This window comes from Peromyscus eremicus, chromosome 8a (assembly GCF_949786415.1).
Source record: "Peromyscus eremicus chromosome 8a, PerEre_H2_v1, whole genome shotgun sequence".
Lineage (NCBI taxonomy): Eukaryota > Metazoa > Chordata > Mammalia > Rodentia > Cricetidae > Peromyscus > Peromyscus eremicus.
The window spans coordinates 32,723,277-32,743,450 of NC_081423.1; the positions used below are offsets into that span (position 1 = coordinate 32,723,277).

The 20,174-nt window shown below is 54.3% G+C and overlaps 1 protein-coding gene across 1 annotated transcript in view; it reads left to right on the forward strand.

Moving 5' to 3' along the window:
- Flt4 (fms related receptor tyrosine kinase 4) overlaps positions 1-20,174 on the forward strand; it is a 45,379-nt gene that overhangs the window by 12,140 nt on the left and 13,065 nt on the right. The window contains exons 2-24 of the mRNA XM_059269305.1: positions 3,824-3,920; positions 4,425-4,669; positions 4,902-5,014; positions 5,105-5,267; positions 5,470-5,609; positions 5,897-6,065; positions 6,349-6,466; positions 9,797-9,951; positions 10,045-10,207; positions 11,394-11,520; positions 12,555-12,663; positions 13,483-13,845; positions 14,169-14,315; positions 14,416-14,547; positions 14,695-14,801; positions 15,101-15,236; positions 15,718-15,822; positions 16,162-16,275; positions 16,477-16,565; positions 16,687-16,837; positions 17,273-17,367; positions 17,751-17,873; positions 19,350-19,461. Coding sequence (XP_059125288.1) covers positions 3,824-3,920; positions 4,425-4,669; positions 4,902-5,014; positions 5,105-5,267; positions 5,470-5,609; positions 5,897-6,065; positions 6,349-6,466; positions 9,797-9,951; positions 10,045-10,207; positions 11,394-11,520; positions 12,555-12,663; positions 13,483-13,845; positions 14,169-14,315; positions 14,416-14,547; positions 14,695-14,801; positions 15,101-15,236; positions 15,718-15,822; positions 16,162-16,275; positions 16,477-16,565; positions 16,687-16,837; positions 17,273-17,367; positions 17,751-17,873; positions 19,350-19,461 — 3,273 coding nt within the window. The remainder of the gene's footprint in view (positions 1-3,823; positions 3,921-4,424; positions 4,670-4,901; positions 5,015-5,104; positions 5,268-5,469; positions 5,610-5,896; positions 6,066-6,348; positions 6,467-9,796; positions 9,952-10,044; positions 10,208-11,393; positions 11,521-12,554; positions 12,664-13,482; positions 13,846-14,168; positions 14,316-14,415; positions 14,548-14,694; positions 14,802-15,100; positions 15,237-15,717; positions 15,823-16,161; positions 16,276-16,476; positions 16,566-16,686; positions 16,838-17,272; positions 17,368-17,750; positions 17,874-19,349; positions 19,462-20,174) is intronic.

Genomic DNA, 20,174 nt, shown 5'->3' on the forward strand with positions numbered 1-20,174 from the left:
CCATCTGACATCTTGTTTGTCAATGCTGAGAGTTGGGGAGGAAGGAACATTCTGGACATATTAGCCTGCTCAGTCTGCAAGAAGTAAAATTAAAGGGACACGGCCATTGTGAGGGGCTTCGCTAAGCAGGGTTGAGTTTCTCTGGCATGTGGTAGCCTGGCTTTGAAGAGAGGATTATAGGCCAAAGACAATCAGAGTGATAGGCTATGGACAGGGGCAGAGCCAGGAGAGGAGATGGGGCAATGGATGTTTCAGATGAAGATGTAGAATTTATCAATGGTGGATAAGGACACCTGAGCAAGAAAGAAAGGAGGAAGGAAAAGAAAGGAAACCCAGGGTGATGGGCATTCGAGGATTGCATGATTTCTGGTGGTGACCACATCCAGGGGGTGTCCCTGTAAGCCAGTGGCTGAAAGGGAGAGGAGGAGAGGATCTCAAAGTTGAGGGAGGGTGTGGGTGAGTCATCCTGTGGATGTTGAAGTCATGGAGAATGGCCTGAGCTAGGGTGGGGAGGAGGATGGTGAGCCAGGAGCTATAGTCAGCAGAGAATGAAAGGAAGTGAGCAGGAGAGAAGCTGATGACAGCTTTAGTGGGGAGAACATGGTGCCATCAAAAGCATGAGCTTCCAGGGGTTGCTGCAGGGAGGGGAAATGGCCAAAAGGCATTCTCCATCTGGAATATGGGGTGGGGAGGAGAACCCAGCAAAGGAAGTGGTGTCCTCAGTCGGGTTTCACACAAGCAAGAGGAAACAGGACGGATAGTCTTAATTAGGATGAATTTCTACTCTGGGGGATACAGTATGGAGGCTCCTTTAGGCTCTATTCTTCCCATCCATCTATCTTCCCACCCTCTCCCATTCATCCATCCGTTCATCCACTCCTAAATCTGTGTACTTCATCCCTCTATCGGCCCAATCTCCCATCCATCCCATTTATTCACCTGATGGTCCATCATTTGTCTTATCCTCTTCCCATCTATTATCCACCAACCACTCTTCACATCCACCTTCTGAATCTTTTGTTGTACATCTCCTGTTTAGTTTAGGAAGATGAAAGCCGCAGTTCAAGTTAATTACTATTCTAATAGCAGGAGCCCCGAGGAGGACTGGGCGGAAATGTGAATGATGATGACTGCTCCCTAGGGAAGGGGCATATTGAACTAGACTAAAGAGGGATAGCCCCAGAAGGGAAGGAAATGGGAATGTCCTAGACTGCAGGACGGACGAGCCGCAATGCCCTGTGCCTCTTAGGAGCTGAGGCCAGAGGGACAAGGAGCAGCCAGCAGATGGGCTGCAACTCTGCTGTGTCTCAGAAGCTTTAAAAAAAAAAGCCTCCAAAGAAAGCCAGGCTTCCAATTGCCACAGTCCTGCAGCTGGCCGTTGCCGGGAGTGTGCACAGATGTACACTCCCGACTTCACTGGGGCAATGTCCCCTCTCCTAAATGGGGTTGAGGTAGATGGGCACTGGCCATGGTAGCTCTCTTCATATGCCGCATGTCACCTTCCCCCTGACCTCCATCAGGGCCATCAGGAGGGGACAGTTCTCTCACTGCCACAGGTCAAGACCCATGCCCACCACACCTCCTCCTTCTGTAGCTCCGATTGTAGACCACTGTCCTCGCAATCACTCACGTGCTTGCCCAGCTGTTTACCTAGCACAGCCTTATTCATTTTTTCAGTGTTTAGCAGAGGGGGGAAAAACCACTTCAAAGCCTAACTCCACATAGACCCTCTTGGGATTCCTCCAAGCCCTGAAGTTGAGCCTTCTGTAAGCTCTCTCCCCAGCACAGTAGACATCTCCTCAGACTCAGACCCAGCTGACATGCATAGAAGGTCAGGTCCCCACCCGTTTAGAGAGCAGTCTGCAGAGCCCAGATACTTCTCATCTCAGCACCTCAAAGAAAGCTGTTTCCGAAGGCCAGGGCTACTAGTCTGCGTATCAAGAGCTGAGCACAAATGGGAGGCCTTGCCGGGCGGTGGTGGCGCACGCCTTTAATCCCAGCACCCGGGAGGCAGAGCCAGGCGGATCTCTGTGAGTTCGAGGCCAGCCTGGGCTACCAAGTGAGTTCCAGGAAAGGCGCAAAGCTACACAGAGAAACCCTGTCTCGAAAAACCAAAAAAAAAAAAAAAAAAAAAAAAAAAAAAACACCAAAAAAACAAATGGGAGGCCTTGGCAACAGCCAGAGCAGCTGGTGAGTAGGCAAGCGGCTCCTTCATAGGGCAGAGCCTCCGTCCAGCTGAGGCCTCAGTTTCCCTGACTGCACCATGGGACTAGATACTTAATAAGGTCCCAGTCAAGTTTGGCTGGGAGGTGATGGGACAGAAGAGGGAAATAGTTCCAAACTGTAACCAGAAGAGAGAAGCCAGTGGGTCTTGACTGGTGGTCCTGTTGTCCACATGATGCTGAAATGAGACCAGGATGTGTGGAGTGTGTTTTCCTGGCACCATACCACTCGGTCAGGTGGCTTGTGGTCAGGGCGTGTAGAGCCATCCATAGTGGGATACTCCAGGCTCTCTTACCCCTCCCCACTATCTAAGGGATCTGGGACCACAGACCCAGCTGAGGAACTAAACAGCCTGAGTTGCTGCTCCAAACCCCGAGGGCCTGTAGGACTGAAAGGGGCTAGGGGCAGGAGGGCGGTCTGTGACCACCACCCCAGGAGGACAGGGAAAAGGGGGAAGGGACAGGACACAGCCCTGGGCTCCAGCCACACAGTCCTCCCTTCCTGTTGTCTCAGGATGGTCCTGGCAGGATGCATCTGCCAAAGTTCCAGGGCCAGACCTCCCCAGGCCATGCTCCCCACTGCCCCATCAGGAATCCACCCCCTCAAGTGCATGTATATGCAACTGAGAACCTGTCAGAGATGCACAACCATGCACATTTGTGCACACAGCTAAAGCCACACACATCACTCGGAGAGGTGCATATCTGCACACCCAGGCCCACAGATACAAATAGATGTGTGTACACAGAAGACCCCACTTGTACACGTGTGCAGAGACACATATGTGCATGCATACCTACTAGGAGATGGATGATGGTACAGAACTATGTGAGCCACACAGGTGGGATCCTGTAGAGCAGAGCGACCTCACCTAATCAGCCTAGGCATGGAAGGTTGTACATGAAGGTTGTACATCTGGAGAGGAGGACCATGGGAAGGCCTGAAGATGTGGAAGAGACCTGGGCAGGCAAAACCCAGAGAAGGTTCAGACAGTCAGGCAGAGTGGAGAGAAGCTGGTAGAGCCTAGAAACTGTGAAGAAAGGAACTGTCTGGGACCTGGGAGAGGGCAAGGTCACGGGCAGAGCATGGGTCTGGGATACATGAACCCCTCATAAGCAGTAGATACGGATGTGGGATTCAGGAAGGAGGGGGGGTCTCAGGCAGAGCCGTGGTGGATTTCACACTCCAAATCTCTTCCTCAGTACCCTGCTCCCCCCATCCCATAGGAGGAGACCTGGAGGCTCCTCCTCTTCCTGCTTCCTGCTGGCAACTCAGCTCATTTAGGGTCAGAGGTCAGGGCAGCAGTCAAAGTTAGTTGGGATTGGGCTCCATTTGTGGACAGAGACAGGATTGAACTGGGGACCAGTGGCCCCGACCAGAGCAAGGGACTGTTTTGTGGTCGAGATTGGCAGTTGTTGTGGGGCCTTTGGGTTGATGCTGTAGTCAGACTACACATGGGGAGACAAGGCTATGCTGACTGAAAGCCACTAGGCTAGCCCTGCCTTGAGGAAACCTCCCAGAAGGCCCAAGTGTGACTGAACAGTGCAGGAGCTGTCATGTGACCCCAGTAGCACCATTGTAACCTTGTCTTTCATCCCAGGCCTGGCAAATGGTTACTCCATGACCCCTCCAACCCTGAACATCACAGAGGAGTCATATGTCATTGACACCGGGGACAGCCTATCCATATCCTGCAGGTACTGGCTCCTCCCTACCTGGCAGTCCATGAAGGCTGCCCTAGACTGGGACAAGAGGTGGCTGGCTAAAGAACCAGAAGGCCCCAACTCCCCAGAACAGAAGCCTGGAGGCTAAAGAAGGTCCTAGGACGTGGTTTCCCAGAAGCCCCTCAGAGAGGCACCCAGCCTCCCCTAAAACCTCTTCCAGGTCACCTATACCCATTCCTGGCCACCTGTCACTAGCCCCAGGCCTACCACTGAGGTCCCAGAGCCTCCTCACAGTACCAGCTATTGGAGAAGGCTTATGTTACCAGCCTGCCCATTCATAGCTCCAAGAACTAGGCAGAGAGTCAAGGGCTCAGGGAGTGGATCTGTGGACTATAGCCCAAGCCTGGGTTGCCCTTCTTTGGGAAGAGATAATGATGAGCAAAGCCCATCTTAGCCCTTGCGGGAGGCTCCTTGGAGACTGTGGCTCTAGGCTAAAACCGGGGTGGAGAGATCCTCACTTCTACTATCCTCTGCTAGGGGGCAGCACCCCCTTGAGTGGACCTGGCCAGGGGCCCAAGAGGTACTGACCACAGGTGGGAAGGACGGTGAGGATACACAGGTTGTGCGAGACTGTGAAGGCACAGAAGCGAGGCCCTACTGCAAGGTGCTGCTGCTGGCCCAGACCCACGCCAACAACACGGGCAGCTACCACTGCTACTACAAGTACATCAAGGCCAGAATTGAGGGCACCACAGCTGCTAGCACCTATGTGTTCGTAAGAGGTGAGGCCTGTCTTGGGCAGGGTCCCGGAGGGAGTAGCTGGAGTCTATGTACAGCCTGCTGACACCAGCCTGTCAGGAGTGAATATGGGGCCTTACTGTGCTCCACACAGAGCAGAAGGCTAGAACTTCACCACCCTGACCCATGTGGCTCCCCTATACTTCCCCCACCCCAGCCCTAGACAAAGACTCCCTGGGCCACTGCCTTAACCCAACTCCTACTCCATCTCCTCAGACTTTGAACAACCCTTCATCAACAAACCTGACACACTCCTGGTCAACAGGAAGGACTCGATGTGGGTGCCCTGCTTGGTGTCCATCCCTGGCCTCAACATCACACTGCGCTCGGTACTGTTCCCTTCCCCACCCTCACCCCAGGAGCCCACCCTCCTGTGCCCTCCCTGGGATAGGCAGCTGACAGTCCCTGTGTCCCTCCAGCAAAGCTCAGTGCTGCACCCTGATGGGCAGGAGGTACTGTGGGATGACCGCCGGGGCATGCGGGTACCCACACTGCTGCTGCGCGATGCCCTCTACCTGCAATGCGAGACCACCTGGGGTGACCAGGACTTCCTTTCCAATCCCTTCCTCGTGCACATCACAGGTAGGGGCTGCCACTTCCGTCTCACCCAGTTACCACTCTCTGTGCCCCCAAGAAGAACAGGGCAGACATCCTGCAACCCGGGGCCACTCGTTCCCAGTCACGGGGCTGTTAGTGTCACGGATGGTCCTATCACCCACCGCTCTGCACTCTGTGTGTGTTATCCTACGAGAAGTGTGGGAGGTGACACTGTATGTGTCACCAGGCAATGAGCTCTATGACATCCAGCTGTTCCCAAAGAAGTCACTGGAGCTGTTGGTTGGAGAGAAGCTGGTTTTGAACTGTACGGTGTGGGCTGAGTTCAACTCGGGTGTCACCTTCGACTGGGATTATCCAGGGAAGCAGGTGAGGTCAACAGCTCTGCCAGGTACCTCCTTCCCACTGCCCTGTCCTCAGCACCACCCCTAGGACTCACCATGCCCATGCTACCTGCACCTGGCACATACTGGGCCCCTGTGTGGAGGAGATACAGACTCGGGAACCCAACTGTGATGGGGAAGTTTTTCATCCCAAAGCAAACTCAGGGGCTGAGCATCCAGATCTACTAGTGTTTGGGCAGGGGTGTGTGCCTTTGTTGGCTTGCGTCTGCCCCTGCTTGCCTGCTGATCCTGGGCTTCCCCTGGGTGTGACAGGCAGAGCGGGGTAAGTGGGTACCTGAGCGGCGTTCCCAGCAGACTCACACAGAACTCTCCAGCATCCTGACCATCCACAATGTCAGCCAGCACGACCTGGGCCCCTACGTGTGTGAGGCCAACAATGGCATTCAGCGGTTCCGGGAAAGCACAGAGGTCATTGTGCACGGTATGATCTGGGAGGCTGAGGTCATTATGCCCGGCATGAGATGGGATGGGTCCAGTATCATGGAGCCTGGAGAACAAGGGTCCCTGTGCAGTATGGGTCAGAGGTCGTGATGCACCTGAGCAGCAGGGGCCAGCCAAAAGGAAGGAAGGGCTGTGAGGGGAAACCCTGCCCAGCTTCTACCCAGCTGGACAGCAAGGCAAGCTCCAATCTGTAGCGGGAGGCTGGGAAGCCTGGTGGATGGTAGCTCAGCCCCAAGTTTACACTTTTGCCTCCTGTTTGGCAGAAAAGCCCTTCATCAGTGTCGACTGGCTCAAAGGACCCGTCCTGGAAGCCACAGCCGGAGACGAGCTGGTGAAGCTGCCTGTGAAGCTGGCAGCATATCCCCCACCGGAGTTCCAATGGTAACAGCCTGGGCCCCCTCCCCTTGCTGTGCTGCCAGGCTTAACACAAGCACTGGCCGGAGAGTGAGAAGGACAATGTCCTTCCCCATCAGATCATTAGCCCTGAATCTCAGAAGGGGATCTGTCCCTGCCCATTGGGACCTGCACACCCTGAAACTCAGGTGGAACCGTTACTAAACAGAGCCCCTAAAGAGAATGCATATATCCAGCTAGAGGGAAGGTTAGCCCTGGAGCTGCTAAACCTCAAAATATTTAAATACCAGGTTCTGGCATGTGGAGTGTAATGGACGATGTGGGGCTTTATATCTCTGCTGCCTGCATCCCCTCGGACCCGCCAAGGCCCTGCCAGCTGGATCTCCACACACTGAGGAAACTCAGGGTCTGCCCTGCAGTGGCTTGTTCTCTGGGCTCCCTTCCTATAAGGGTTCCCCTCTGAGAACCTTCTGACCCACAAATGTGAGGTGTCATGAGACTGATAAACTGTTATGGAGCCTGGCTCTGAGATACATGGTAGTGAACTGAGAGTTAGGCTTTCCCTGCAGGGTGTGCCCAGGGCACAGAAGGGACTCTCGGTGATGGCTGCATCCTTCTAGATGCTCCCAGGAGAGGACAGCATCTTCCCAATCCTCCCTTACACTCTGTGCTGCTGTTGCCTTGATTCAGTCATGATAGATCCTACTGCAGCCTCCGTCTACATTGTACAGATAAGGAAATGGGCCAGAAGAGGGACAAGCATTCCCACCTGAGCCCCGGGTCTCCTGGGAGAAGTTCCTGTTCTGTCTTTTCTTGTCAACCCAGGGCAGCCCTGCCCTGCCAAGCTTGAGGCACCTTAAACCTAGTAAAAGGTTCTGGTGCCAGGACAGAGGCCCCAAAGGTCCTCAGCCAGGACCCACTGGCCATAGGCTGGAAGCTGGCTTCTGGGAAGGCTCAGGGTGTCCCAGTCACGAGCCTTGTGACCCTGAATCCTCCTCCATCTAAGGCCATGGCTTGGGGTCATATAAGTACTGCAAGGTATAGAATCAGAGGGAAGGTCCTGACGGCAGTGATGAAGCCAGGAGCATCTCTTGCATAAATGCAACTTTTAGAGTCCTCGAGTCCCCAGACCTCCAAGGCCAGCAGGACTGAGCCTGCTCGCAGTGTAGCTTTCCACAGGAACATACGTTCTCTGACTTTTCTACTCCCACTTAGCCAACATCTCCCTCTCAAAAGTGTGCAGCTATCCCAGGGCGCTTGTGTTCATCACAGTCCCACAGGTGACCACTGTTCAAGTGGCATAATGATGGAATTACTCTAAGTCAGTGAATGATGGATCATCCAGTAGACCGACAGACAGACAGGCTGGATCTTTGGCCCAAGGTGCCCAGCAAGGTGCTGGCACTGTTTCAGTGAGTCTTTGAAATTCCTGCAAGTATCATGCTCCAGTTTCCAGATGAAGACACTGAGGCTTGGGACAGTTAAGGGATCGTCCCTGGGTCACATACCTGACAAAGTAAAAAGCCTGGGGTTCCAGAAGCCTTCTGCAGCACAGCCAGGCAGGTAGCACAGCCTTGATTCTGCCCTGTCTATGACCCCAGGCCAGTCACGTGCCTCTCTAAGCCCTGACTGCTGTCACAGTTGAGAGTAGGATCCCTAAATCCCTTATCTTAGATCTTTACCTAAGAGATGTGCCTTTTCAGGGCTAGAGTCACAGCTTAGCCTATCCAGAGGGGAGGAGCCTGGGAGAACTAGCTCCAAGCCCAGGACTCAGGCTGAAGAAATAGTCCAGGGTGTGAGGCACTTGCTTGCACATGCAGCAGAGGTCTAGAGTGACCACACATGCCCAGTGGGGCATTATGTAAACAGGATACAGCAATGAGTTGTCCCTGTCCCCACTGAATCTCACAGCTCAGTGAGAGGAGAGTCCACCAACAGATCCTTGTATAAAACTCAGTGTGCCAGATAGGAGTGTAACACTAGCATAGGATGTGGAGGTCCTGGGTTTGCTCTAGAGGAAAAAAATGAAGGGAGGGAGGGAGGGAGGGAGGGAGGAAGGGAAGAAGGAAGGAAGGAAGGAAGGAAGGAAGGAAGGAAGGAAGGAAGGAAGGAAGGAAGGAAGGGGAACAGGGCAGGCAGAGCCAGATGCCAACTGTCTTTGAAGAGCCAGTACCCCAGGCCCAGTAAAGGAAGGAGAGAGCCATGCAAATTGTCGTCTACAGAAAGAGCATCCAAACTAGTGCAACAGTAAGTCAAAAGCCCTATGAAGCGTACATGTCTGGAGAACTCACAGAGGCATCTAGAGAGAGGTGTCAGAGAACCAGGCAATTGCCACTCCGTGTGCTCGGCTGTTACTGTCCCTTCGCTCATCGGTATGCACTGTGAGAAGGAAGAGGGGCCCACCGAGGGCACTGGAGTCAGTCTTGGAGGCTAAAGGCCAGCAGGTGTGGAGGAACTTCATGGGATGCACTGGCAAACTGCCTTCCTCAACCCTAGGCTAAGCTCACAGACAGCACGAAGAGAAGGTAGCTGCCCTAAGCAGAAACTGGTTGCCGGGGGCTGAGGGGATGGCCGAGGACTTAGGGGTGAGTTCAGAAGTGCCACTGCAGATCTCATGATGGTCCTGAAGGTCAGTGACATTGCTGAGCTGGCCACCTAAGTTATAACAACGGGTTGATTCAGCCTAGTCCAGAGCTTTTGTCTGCCTCTCCTGAAGCCAGGGACTTCTGTCCCCCCCATCCTCCTGCTGCCCTCCTGGGTCTGGTACAGGAGAGGCCTCTTGCTCTGGCCTGACCTATCAAGACAGGCCGTGTGCCTTCTCTCCCCACCTCTAGCAGTATGTGTGGGTGCTTCATATGTGCGTATTCTGCAGCCACAGAACCAATGAACCTTGAATGGAAACTATCTTTTCCAATGTGTCTGTACCAAGCATACAGACAGTCTGGAGCTTTGCTTTTGTCATAGTCCCTGAGCATGTGACTATCACAACCTCTTGTGTAACACGGTGTCTTGAGTGTCAGATGTCATCTCAAGATGATTTACAGTATATAGAGGGGCGGCCATGGCTTATGTGCAAATTCTGTACTACTTTACAGAAGGGACTTGAGCTTTGGGTATTTGGGGTTTTATTTTGTCTTGGTTTATTTATTTTTAATTAGCATACAAAGTATAGGATTCATTATGGCATCTTCAAACCAAAATGTGTTCTTGTTGATGCCATCGGGTATTGTAGATCGATCATTAAAGATTTTGGTGACCAACAGGAAACCGAGAACCACTCTCATTGGACGGCCAGCAAATGCCAGCACAGAGCTGGCATGGGGTCCTCAGAGCTTCTGACTCCCCTTCCTCTGCCAGGTACAAGGACAGAAAGGCAGTGACTGGGCGTCACAATCCACATGCTCTGGTGCTCAAAGAGGTGACCGAGGCCAGTGCCGGCATCTACACTCTCGCCCTGTGGAACTCTGCAGCTGGTCTGAGGCAAAACATCAGCCTAGAGTTGGTGGTGAATGGTACAGGCCAGAAGGATGGGGGAAGGGATGAGTCCCAGGGTGTGTGGGGTGGTGATGAGAGCCAGCTGACTGGCTGTTTGCCTATGCCCCCAGTGCCTCCCCACATCCATGAAAAGGAAGCCTCCTCACCCAGCATCTACTCCCGCCACAGCCGCCAGACCCTCACCTGCACTGCCTATGGGGTACCCCAACCTCTCAGTGTCCAGTGGCACTGGAGGCCCTGGACACCCTGCAAGACGTTTGCCCAGCGCAGCCTGTGAGTATGTCCCCCACCACACCCTATTCTCTGCTACTACACACAAAATCTTAGCTCATCCATGTCATCCCTTTATAGGTGAGGAAACAGGACCAGAGAAGGGAGACAAATTTCCCAAGGTCAAAGCTATAAAGCAACAGAGCCTGCCCAAATGCTGAGCCATGCTCCCTACACCCAGCTCCATGTCCAAAGGACAAGAGGAGCTGGGTGGGTATGGTGGCGCATGCCTGTACCCCAACACTTGGGAGGTGGAGGCAAGAGGATCAGGAGTTGAAGGTCATCCTTGGCTACACAGTGAGCTCAAAGCCAGAATAACAGCAAACAAAGGGGACAGGGGAAGCTGGAAGGACATTCTGGACAGACAGAAGAGACGTACAAGGAACAGGAGAGGAGGAGGGTGCCACATGAACAGGAACTTTGAAGCCGTTAGGGAGCCAGTGAAGGGCGTTCAGCAGGAGAATGACAAGACAGGTTTGCCGTTTAGTGGAAGATTCTGTGGTCACATGCTAGGGAATGAACAGAAGCCAGGAACCAGACAGGAAAGGAGTCTAGCCCCACCTGCTGGCCCAGGGGCTGTGGCTCCAGAGCAATCAGTGGGGAAGCTCAGAAGCGGCCTGTGGGCCTGAGAAAGCCTGACAGACACAAAGCTCTTAAGGGACTCTTGTGAACTGCATGGCCTGTAGCTCACACTGGTACCTCCGTCTTTGCCCCTTCTGGTAATCTACTATCATGCTCTGTGCCAAATGAAGAGTCCTGGGATGCTCCCTCCCCACTCTTCAGATAGACAGACGAGATCTCCTCTTGCCCCACTTGCCCCGTCTCAGCCGCAGACCGAAGCCCTGGGAATGCCTAGGAAGAAAGAGAAGGAGAATCAGCTGGGATGGGGTTTGTGGGGCTGAGTGGTGACTCATGGTCCTCCTGGAAACTGGGTGAGCACATGCAAGGTGGACTGTGAAGAAAGGCACACAGCAGGACAGAGCAGTGTCTGTGTGAAGGAAGGATTGCAGGGCTACAACCATGTTCCAGCCCCTCACTGCCCTTGTCCCCAGGCCTGAGGGCTGTCTCTTACCCACTGCGGTGTGAGACAATGTCTGAGGATAACACAGGTGTGACCACCCTCACCCCCAGTTTAGGTCTTCCCTGTCCTTATTCCTGATCTGTCCTTGTCCCTCTGGATCCACGGCAGCCGGAGGCGGCAGCAGAGGGATCGCATGCCACAGTGCCGAGACTGGAGAGAGGTGACAACCCAGGATGCTGTCAACCCCATCGAGAGCCTGGACACCTGGACCGAGTTTGTGGAGGGGAAAAATAAGGTACAGACCCTATGCAGAGAGAGCCCCAGCTGCAGACCAGCTGTGGCGGTAAGAGTAGACGAAGAGGAGGGAGGCTGGGTGAGCTCCCTCCTGCTTGGGCTCAGATGCCACCTGACCTGCCCAGCTCTGGGAGCTGCAGCTGACAGCCAGGTGATTTTTCTGCCCTCCCTGGGCCCCAGCCTCCCTGCCTGCATGTGAGCCAGGCCTTCCCAGACAAGGAAACTGAGATCCAGGAGGAGAATCCAGCTGCCCACAAGTCCCAAGGCTGGAAGGGGATGGGGCTGGGGGCTGACTAGGTCTCCATAGAAGGCTGGTGAGCTGTTGACCAGGAGGGGGAGGGGGACTGAACAAAGGCACCCACTTCCTACAGTCACTTCCTGTTTTCCTACACACCTCCAGAGCCTCTTCCTGTTCCAGGCCTGGCCAGGAAGTGCCCGGCTTGGGGTGGGGGTGGGGGGTCTTTGGATGGTAGGCAGGGCCTATGGCCCTCTCTCCTCCCCTACTTTTCAAACTCCCTACTCCCTAAGGGCAGAATTTTTCTAGATGCCTGGGATACCTCTATGCACATACATATATACATGCCTTCTCTGCTAACCGGGACCATGCAGAAGTGTTATATGCCTTTGGACTAATGTGGGCACATCACAAAGACCTTGAACAGTGAACAGCTACTAACCTTAGGCCACAATTTAGAAGCTTGCCCTGATGTGATTCATTACAGTCTGAATGTTAACCCTTGCTTAGAGAGGCCCAGTCACCAAACTGGCTTTTGACTCCTCAACATGGCCACAGTCTGAGACATGGCAAAGATAAGTCCCGCTGTTCCAGTCAGCTGTCCATATACTGTTTCTTGGCTTCTCTGAGGTGACACCTCTCTACTGCGAAAGGACCTTGCCTCATCATCTGGGCTGTCTCTAGACTTTGGCCATTGTCAGCCCAAACCTGTTTCCCCGTTACTAGTGGGCACATTAGCCCCTTTGAAAAAGAGGAGGGTTTAGGCAGACAATGGAGCCTTATGCCTCTGTTCTGGGTAGACGGTGAGCAAGCTGGTGATCCAGGATGCCAACGTGTCAGCCATGTACAAGTGTGTGGTCTTCAACAAAGTGGGCCAGGATGAGCGTCTCATCTACTTCTATGTGACCAGTGAGTAACCAGATTGTCCCCAGGGACTACCACTTCATCTAGGCAGGCCTGTGTGCCAGGAATGAGCTTCCTGAGTTTCCTGTGACCATGGGAGCACCCGGTCCATGGCATACCACCATGACAGAGTGGAAGAGATAAATTTAGGGGTGCTCAGTCTATAGACTGGGTGCTGATGCAATGGGATGGAATGGTACCCAATACCCTCAGCAAAGAGAAATCCCACCCTTTCTCAGTTTAGAGTCCTGTGATTCATGTGTGCATTTGGGGGGAAAATCCCATCATTTAATTCAGATTTTCAAATGCATTAGTGACCTCTAGAAAGAAAGGAGTCCCAGAAGGTAACACTTACTGGGTTCAGGAGTATGGATGAAGTCCCCTAAAAGGGCAGATGGAAATCGAGAGAATGACAGTGACAAAAGCTAATGAAATCATTCCAAGGAAAAGCCAGGGTCAGGGTGTCGTCAGTACAAAAGAGAACGAGGTCCATTGGGTCTGATGATAAGCGTTTAAGGACCTGGGCTCCTGGAAGTAAGCTTGGAGCATAGCTAGAAGAGTCAAAAAGGTAAGAATGCAGGAAGAGCCTAACCCCGAGGGGTGGGGCTGACTTCCAAGAGGTGGTGGGTCCTTTGATTAGGGAGGGGAAGAAAAAGGAGAGGAAGTGGGCTCTAGAGAGTGTGAAACCCTGGATACACACTATGTACACCCTTGATTGAGAACTGAGTGCGTTCCAAGATCAGTGGTGAAGAAGGAGACCCACACTACGGCTGGTGTAGGTGAGCAAACACCGAGACCGTGTCTCTCGGCTTCTCTCCTCCCCAGCCATCCCGGACGGCTTCAGTATCGAATCAGAGCCTTCCGAGGATCCCTTAGAAGGCCAGTCCGTGCGCCTCAGCTGCCAAGCGGACAACTACACCTACGAGCATCTGCGCTGGTACCGGCTCAATCTCTCCACGCTACACGATGCTCAAGGGAACCCTCTGCTCCTCGACTGCAAGAACGTGCACCTGTATGCCACGCCCCTAGCGGCCAACCTAGAGGAGGCGGAGCCCGGGGCCCGCCACGCCACCCTCAGCTTGAATATCCCCCGAGTGGCCCCCGAGCACGAGGGTGACTACGTGTGTGAGGTGCAGGATAGGCGCAGCCAGGACAAGCACTGCCACAAGAAGTACCTGTCCGTGCAGGGTGAGGTGGGCGTGGCAAGCCGGAGAGGGCGGGGCCACGTTTCTCAGCCTTTGCCGCTTTTACTTTTGCGACCTCGGGCAGCACAGTCCTGGGTGGTCAAATCAGAAGCCTGGGTCTTCCGGAGCACCCCTACCGCCCAAACTAACCATAGAAGTGCTCAGTCCTTCGCATGCTCAGTCCTTGATCCTTCAGCGCCATGCCACTCGTCTCACCGTTGCGTCTGCCACTACGCCATCCCTACTTTCAGCCCCCGCCCTGCACCATCCCGAGGTACCCTCTTGGTTTCTGCGCCTTCATTTAGTTCCCTCTCCACCCTGCCCCAGCCCTGGAAGCTCCTCGCCTCACGCAGAACTTGACTGACCTCCTGGTGAACGTGAGCGACTCGCTGGAGATGCGATGCCCGGTGGCTGGAGCGCATGTGCCCAGTATTGTGTGGTACAAAGATGAAAGGCTCCTGGAGAAAGAGTCTGGTAGGGGAGGTGGCCTTGGATGACGGGCGGGGTCCGGAGGTCCGCAAGGCCGGTGTCCGAATACCAGCCTGAGGTGGAACCTTCATCCTACTGCTTGCAGGAATCGACCTGGCAGACTCGAATCAGAGGCTGAGCATCCAGCGCGTGCGTGAGGAAGATGCGGGCCGTTATCTGTGCAGTGTGTGCAATGCTAAGGGCTGCGTGAACTCCTCGGCCAGTGTGGCAGTGGAAGGTGCGTCCCTGCCTGGCTCTGTTCAGCCCACCTCACACACCCAACCAGCGCTCTCCTATGGCCACTTAGTGAAGTGGTACCCAAGCAAGAGGGGCACTTCCTGTTAGGTACATCCTCCCTCTCACCCACTCACTATCTACCACCCAGGCTCCGAAGATAAAGGCAGCATGGAGATTGTGATACTCATTGGCACGGGCGTCATCGCTGTCTTCTTCTGGGTCCTCCTCCTCCTCATCTTCTGTAACATGAAAAGGGTGAGGGTCTTCCCCCTGGAGAAGTACTCTCCATTACCTAACGGGGCTTCCTGTTTCCCCATTCCATTCTCATCCCAGCAAGCCCTTAAGACTCCCATCCTGGTTCACCTGTCAAGGTCCTGCCCTGGGAATCCTCCCCACCCTTTCATGCTTGGTTCCAAACTGAGCAGAAGTTATCTGTTGGCCTCTCCCCTCCTTGACTGAGAACTCAGAAGCAAGTGCCATTTGTCCTAGGCAAAATGTATCCAAGCCACAGTGCTATGTCCAAATCAATGAGCTGTCTCCACCCCCACCCCCAGCCTGCCCATGCAGACATCAAGACGGGCTACCTGTCCATCATCATGGACCCCGGGGAGGTGCCTTTGGAGGAGCAGTGTGAATACCTGTCCTATGACGCCAGCCAGTGGGAGTTCCCCAGGGAAAGGTTACACCTCGGTGAGGCCAGCACCCAGCTTGCCCCACCCAGCATGCACTGCCTGACAGAGACAGCTTCAGCTGCCCTAGGGTCAAGCAGGCTGAAGTGACAGAAATCCTTCCATTCTTAGAACTTCTGCCAGGATGGCCCTCTTGGTCCCCACCTGGCCTGACCAGTTCCAGCTGGGCCTGAGTCCCCAGAACCACAGCCAGGGCTCCCAGTTCCCAGGCCCCCGAGGTCATTTCCTGCTGCTCTGAGCAGGGTGGACCTGTCCCACCTGCCTGGAGAGGATGCTGGGGCCTTCCTGTCTGTCTCTCCCCTGTTCTCCAGCTTTCCCTCTCTAAGACTCCACTCCCTGTTCCCTTCCTGTTTGTCAGAGAGGCTTTCATTTTCCTCCTGCCCCAAGCTCTTGGGACAGGTCACCCCTGCTCTCCACCCCTCTCCATCCTCACATCCCACCCCCTGTACAGCTCACCTGGAACTGGTCCCCTGCCTCCACAGGGAGAGTCCTAGGCCATGGGGCTTTCGGGAAGGTGGTGGAAGCCTCTGCTTTTGGCATCAATAAAGGCAGCAGCTGTGACACCGTGGCCGTGAAGATGCTGAAAGGTGTGGTGTGGGGCTCATGGGTAGAAGGGGTTGTGCAGCTAGGGGGAGGGGGAGGAGCTCTGGGTGGGACGGTGATGCAAGAGCAAGAAGGGAAACTTTCAGAGCTACTATCCCAGCGACGACTCGGCAGAAAGGCACAGGGAATCAGATCCAAGCCTCTACCTGAACCCTCTGCCTCTGTAGGGTCTGCAGCATGTGTTAGGGGCTCCGCGCAGCCCGCACTCCCAGCACCAGCCCTGAGCATGCCTTTGCTAAGTCTGTCTCAGGAGGGTTGAGCAAATTTGGAAACATACCAGGGCAGGTTTGGCATCGTGCCGTGCCCCCCTTTGTCTCCTCTAGAGGGCGCTACTGCCAGCGAGCACCGTGCCCTGATGTCAGAGCTCAAGATCCTAATTCACATCGGGAACCACCTCAATGTGGTCAACCTCCTGGGGGCGTGCACCAAGCCCAATGGTATGGAAATGAGATGCCCTGGGGAAAGGACCCAGCAGGGGGCTCTGGCACTCTTCACTGTGGATGGGAGGAGCCCTGCGGGTCCTGGGGTGGGCCCACGTTGGAGCCTGGCGGGGTTCGGGAAGGATGGACCGTAGAGACGGGGTGCTGCTGCGCTGCTGGCATCACCAAGTGCCTGGCTTCTGCTCCGCCGTGTCATAGGCCCTCTTATGGTGATCGTGGAATTTTGCAAGTATGGCAACCTCTCCAACTTCTTGCGTGCCAAGCGGGAGGCGTTCAGCCCCTACGCGGTAAGTGGACACACTAGTGTGCTGCGGGAGCGCAGTTAGAGAGCGGATGGGCACCAGGCTTGGCTGGGGCTGGAAGTCCGAGGGACGAGAGGCAGGCCAGCTTTACACTTCGCTTTGGCAGGAGAAGTCTCCAGAGCAACGCAGGCGCTTCCGCGCGATGGTAGAAGGCGCCAAGGCTGATCGGAGGAGACCTGGAAGCAGCGACAGGGCCCTGCTCACGCGGCTCCTGATGGGCAAGGGAGGAGCACGGAGGGCCCCCCTTGTCCAAGAAGGTAAGAGCCTGGCTTCCTCTTGCCAGTGTCTGTCTGGTCCAGTTAAAGCCTCGCAATTGGCACCCAGGGATAATCTAGCCTGCGACCCTCGGTGCAGGGGCTTCAATGGGAGAACTGTAATGCGCTCTGCTTCACGAGGGGAAGACACCCAAGAGGCAGGCAAGGAAAATTAACTTGAGTATCACAGAATAAACAGCAAGTGCCTTGCAGACAGGGTCAGGGAGAGGTACGGAGCCAAATAGCAGGTGCCAAAGTGGATCCCCAGAGAGCATGAAGGTAACAGATATAAACAGGGTGAATAGTGTCTAGTGTCTCCACGGCCTGGCCAGGAGAGCGACGGTCAGGGGTGGGTGCACAAATGTTAGTTTCGGGGCTGAGATGGAAGATGAACTACTGTAGACATGCCTCCTGAGCTCCCCCCGCCCTTCTGTGCAGCTGAGGACCTATGGCTGAGCCCATTGACCATGGAAGACCTTGTCTGCTACAGTTTCCAGGTGGCCCGGGGAATGGAGTTCCTGGCTTCCCGCAAGGTAGGCCCCCGGAACCCCACCAGGTCCTTTTCAGAGAAGGTTACACACCTCTTGATATAGATATGCCGGGTCGTAATTTTACTCCACAGTGGCCTTGGGATCAATTCAGATCTGTCCCATTTTGGAGGAAACTCAGCCCAAAGCAAGGAATTCCCTGCCCCAGGTCTCCAGGCTAAGCACTGGCCATGGAATCAGCATGTCTGAGTCCCCAAGTCATTGAGGTGTCCTCAATTTCATGTCCTCATCCATTAATCTCTCTCCCAATGAGCAAGATGCAGGCAGGGCAGGGTATGCCCTAGAGCACCTCAGAGCTGTAGGCTGAGATGTCACCCTGGGAGCTGAAGCTAAATTCCTTCCCACCTCCCTCCCTCCCCCCACCCCAGTGCATTCACAGAGACCTGGCTGCTCGGAACATCTTACTGTCAGAAAGTGACATAGTGAAGATCTGCGACTTTGGTCTTGCCCGGGACATCTACAAAGACCCTGACTATGTCCGAAAGGGCAGTGTGAGTGCAGGCCACAGGGGACTTGGGGTGGTTGGGGAGAGGGAAACCACAGACCAACTGTCCACTTGGTCTGCCAGGCTACATGCCCAGCTGCTGGGAGACTCACTGTTCCTAGGAGCTCACCAAGTGTGCTGGTTGCTTGTCTTATGGCTTTGATGAAACACTTGACAAAAATCAACTTGAGGAAGAGTTTATTTTGGCTAAAAGCTCCAGGGGACACAGTGTATCATGGCATAGAGGGTAGAGTGTCCGGAACAGGAGGCTGCTGCTCATACGCTCATACGTATCAGTCAGGAAGGAGAGGGTATGAATGCTTGTGCCCAGCACAGCTTGGCTTCCTTCCACTTCTCAATGTCTGCCTGGATTATCTCTTCTCTTTCTCCTTCTACTCAGCTTGGGACCCAAGCGCACAAAATAGTGCAACCCACATTTAGGCCGGGTCTTCCCATCTCAATTAGCCTATTCTAGGTAATCCTTCACAGACAAGTCCAGACACAATGGCAGGGCTGCTGGCAGAACTCAGAGAAGGGTGCTTGAATGAGTGACCATAGCTGAGTAAGGGATTGTGCCAGGGAGAGGAAGAAAGATGGCTGGAGAGAGGAAATGATCAGGGTGAGTCTGGGGTGTGGTGGGATGGCCACCCTACCCAGAGTGGAAACCCCACAGAAGGCTTTTGTTCTTTACGCTAACTCACAGGGGTGGGAAGCAAATACAGGTGGGTAGCAGGTGTGCACCTCTGCCTCTACCCCCCATAAGCTGTCAGGAGAACGGACTGCCAGTCTGGAAGGGATCCCAGATGAGGCCATAAGACGGAGGGAGACAGATGATGGGGGAAGCATCATTGAAAGCGAGGGAGGGAGCAGGAATGAGAACTCTGCTTCCAGCTTGGGGACAAAGTGAGCTGATGAGTGTTGGTCAAGAGGAGATACTGGTGGTATGCAGGGCTACATTACCTCAGGAGGCTGAGTTAAGTCTCTACACTTGGAGGAGCAGATACAAGATCCACCCTCAGGAGCAGGCTGTGGGGATGCGTGCCTGAGCTAAAGAGGATGGGGCAGGAGGATCACAAGTTCAAGGCTAGCCTGGGGTACACAAGAAAGAGGGGAAAGAGGGAGAAGGAGAGGAGAAGAAAGGTAAAGGGGAGAGAGAGACAGGAGAAAAGAGGGGACAGAGAGAGAGAGAAAGAAGATGAAGGTATCTGGAGACAAAGGACAGCTGTTGGGAAGAGAGAGAGAAGAAAGACAAAAAAGGAAGTGAGGGGGAGACAGAGGTAGAAGGGAGAGAGAGGGAGAGAGAAGGAGGGGAGACAGGGGAGGAGATGGAGAGGGAGGTGGAAAGGGAGATCTGGGCACCCAGGACAACTATGGAGGAGGCACTTTCAGTCCTCACAGAAGGAACTTGGGATTGTGGGTATCCTGGTGTCTAGCCTTAGCCCTCTCTCCTTCACCATGGGACATATCTCTTTCTGCCACTCAGGCTCGACTGCCTCTGAAATGGATGGCCCCCGAGAGCATCTTTGATAAGGTGTACACCACGCAGAGTGATGTGTGGTCCTTTGGTGTACTGCTGTGGGAGATTTTCTCCCTGGGTGAGTAAAGGGCAAGGTGCCCATCCAGGAGAAGGGAGGGGATCACCTGCCTCTGGTCACACAACTGTAGCTGTGTATGGATCTGTTAGCCCTGGGGCCTTCTGAGGCAAGTGATGGGTCACAGAGAACCCACCCACTCACCTGCCTCTGCCCAACCTGGCCTAGCCCTCCAGAGGACTTTGCCTCCAAACGGGGCTCCCTTGGCACCACTTTGGTGCCCAAAAGGGCAAAACCCTGGTTCACATGGCAGCCTCCTCACCATGGGTCCCAAAGGGAGCTCGGTACTCATTCAGTGTCTTAATCATTGTTCTATTGCTGTGAAGAGACACCATGACCAAGGCAACTCTTACAAAAGAAAGCATTTAATTAGGGGCTGGCTTAGAGTTTTAGATGGTTAGTCCATTATTATCATGGCAGGGAGCATGACAGCAGGAAGGTGGGCATGGAGCTGGAGAACTAGCTGAGAGCTGCATCCTGATCCTTAGGCAGCAGACGGAGAAAGACTGGGGCCTGGCGTGGGCTTTTGAAACCTCAAAGGCAACCCCTAGGAACACATTTCCCCCAACAAGGCCACACCTCCTAATCCTTGTAATCCTTTCAAACAGTTCTGCTCCCCGGTGACCAGGCATTCGAATATATGAGTCTTTGAGGGCCATTCTCATTCAAACTACCACATTCAGTCACACCTGCTCACACAAATCTCACCCGGAAAC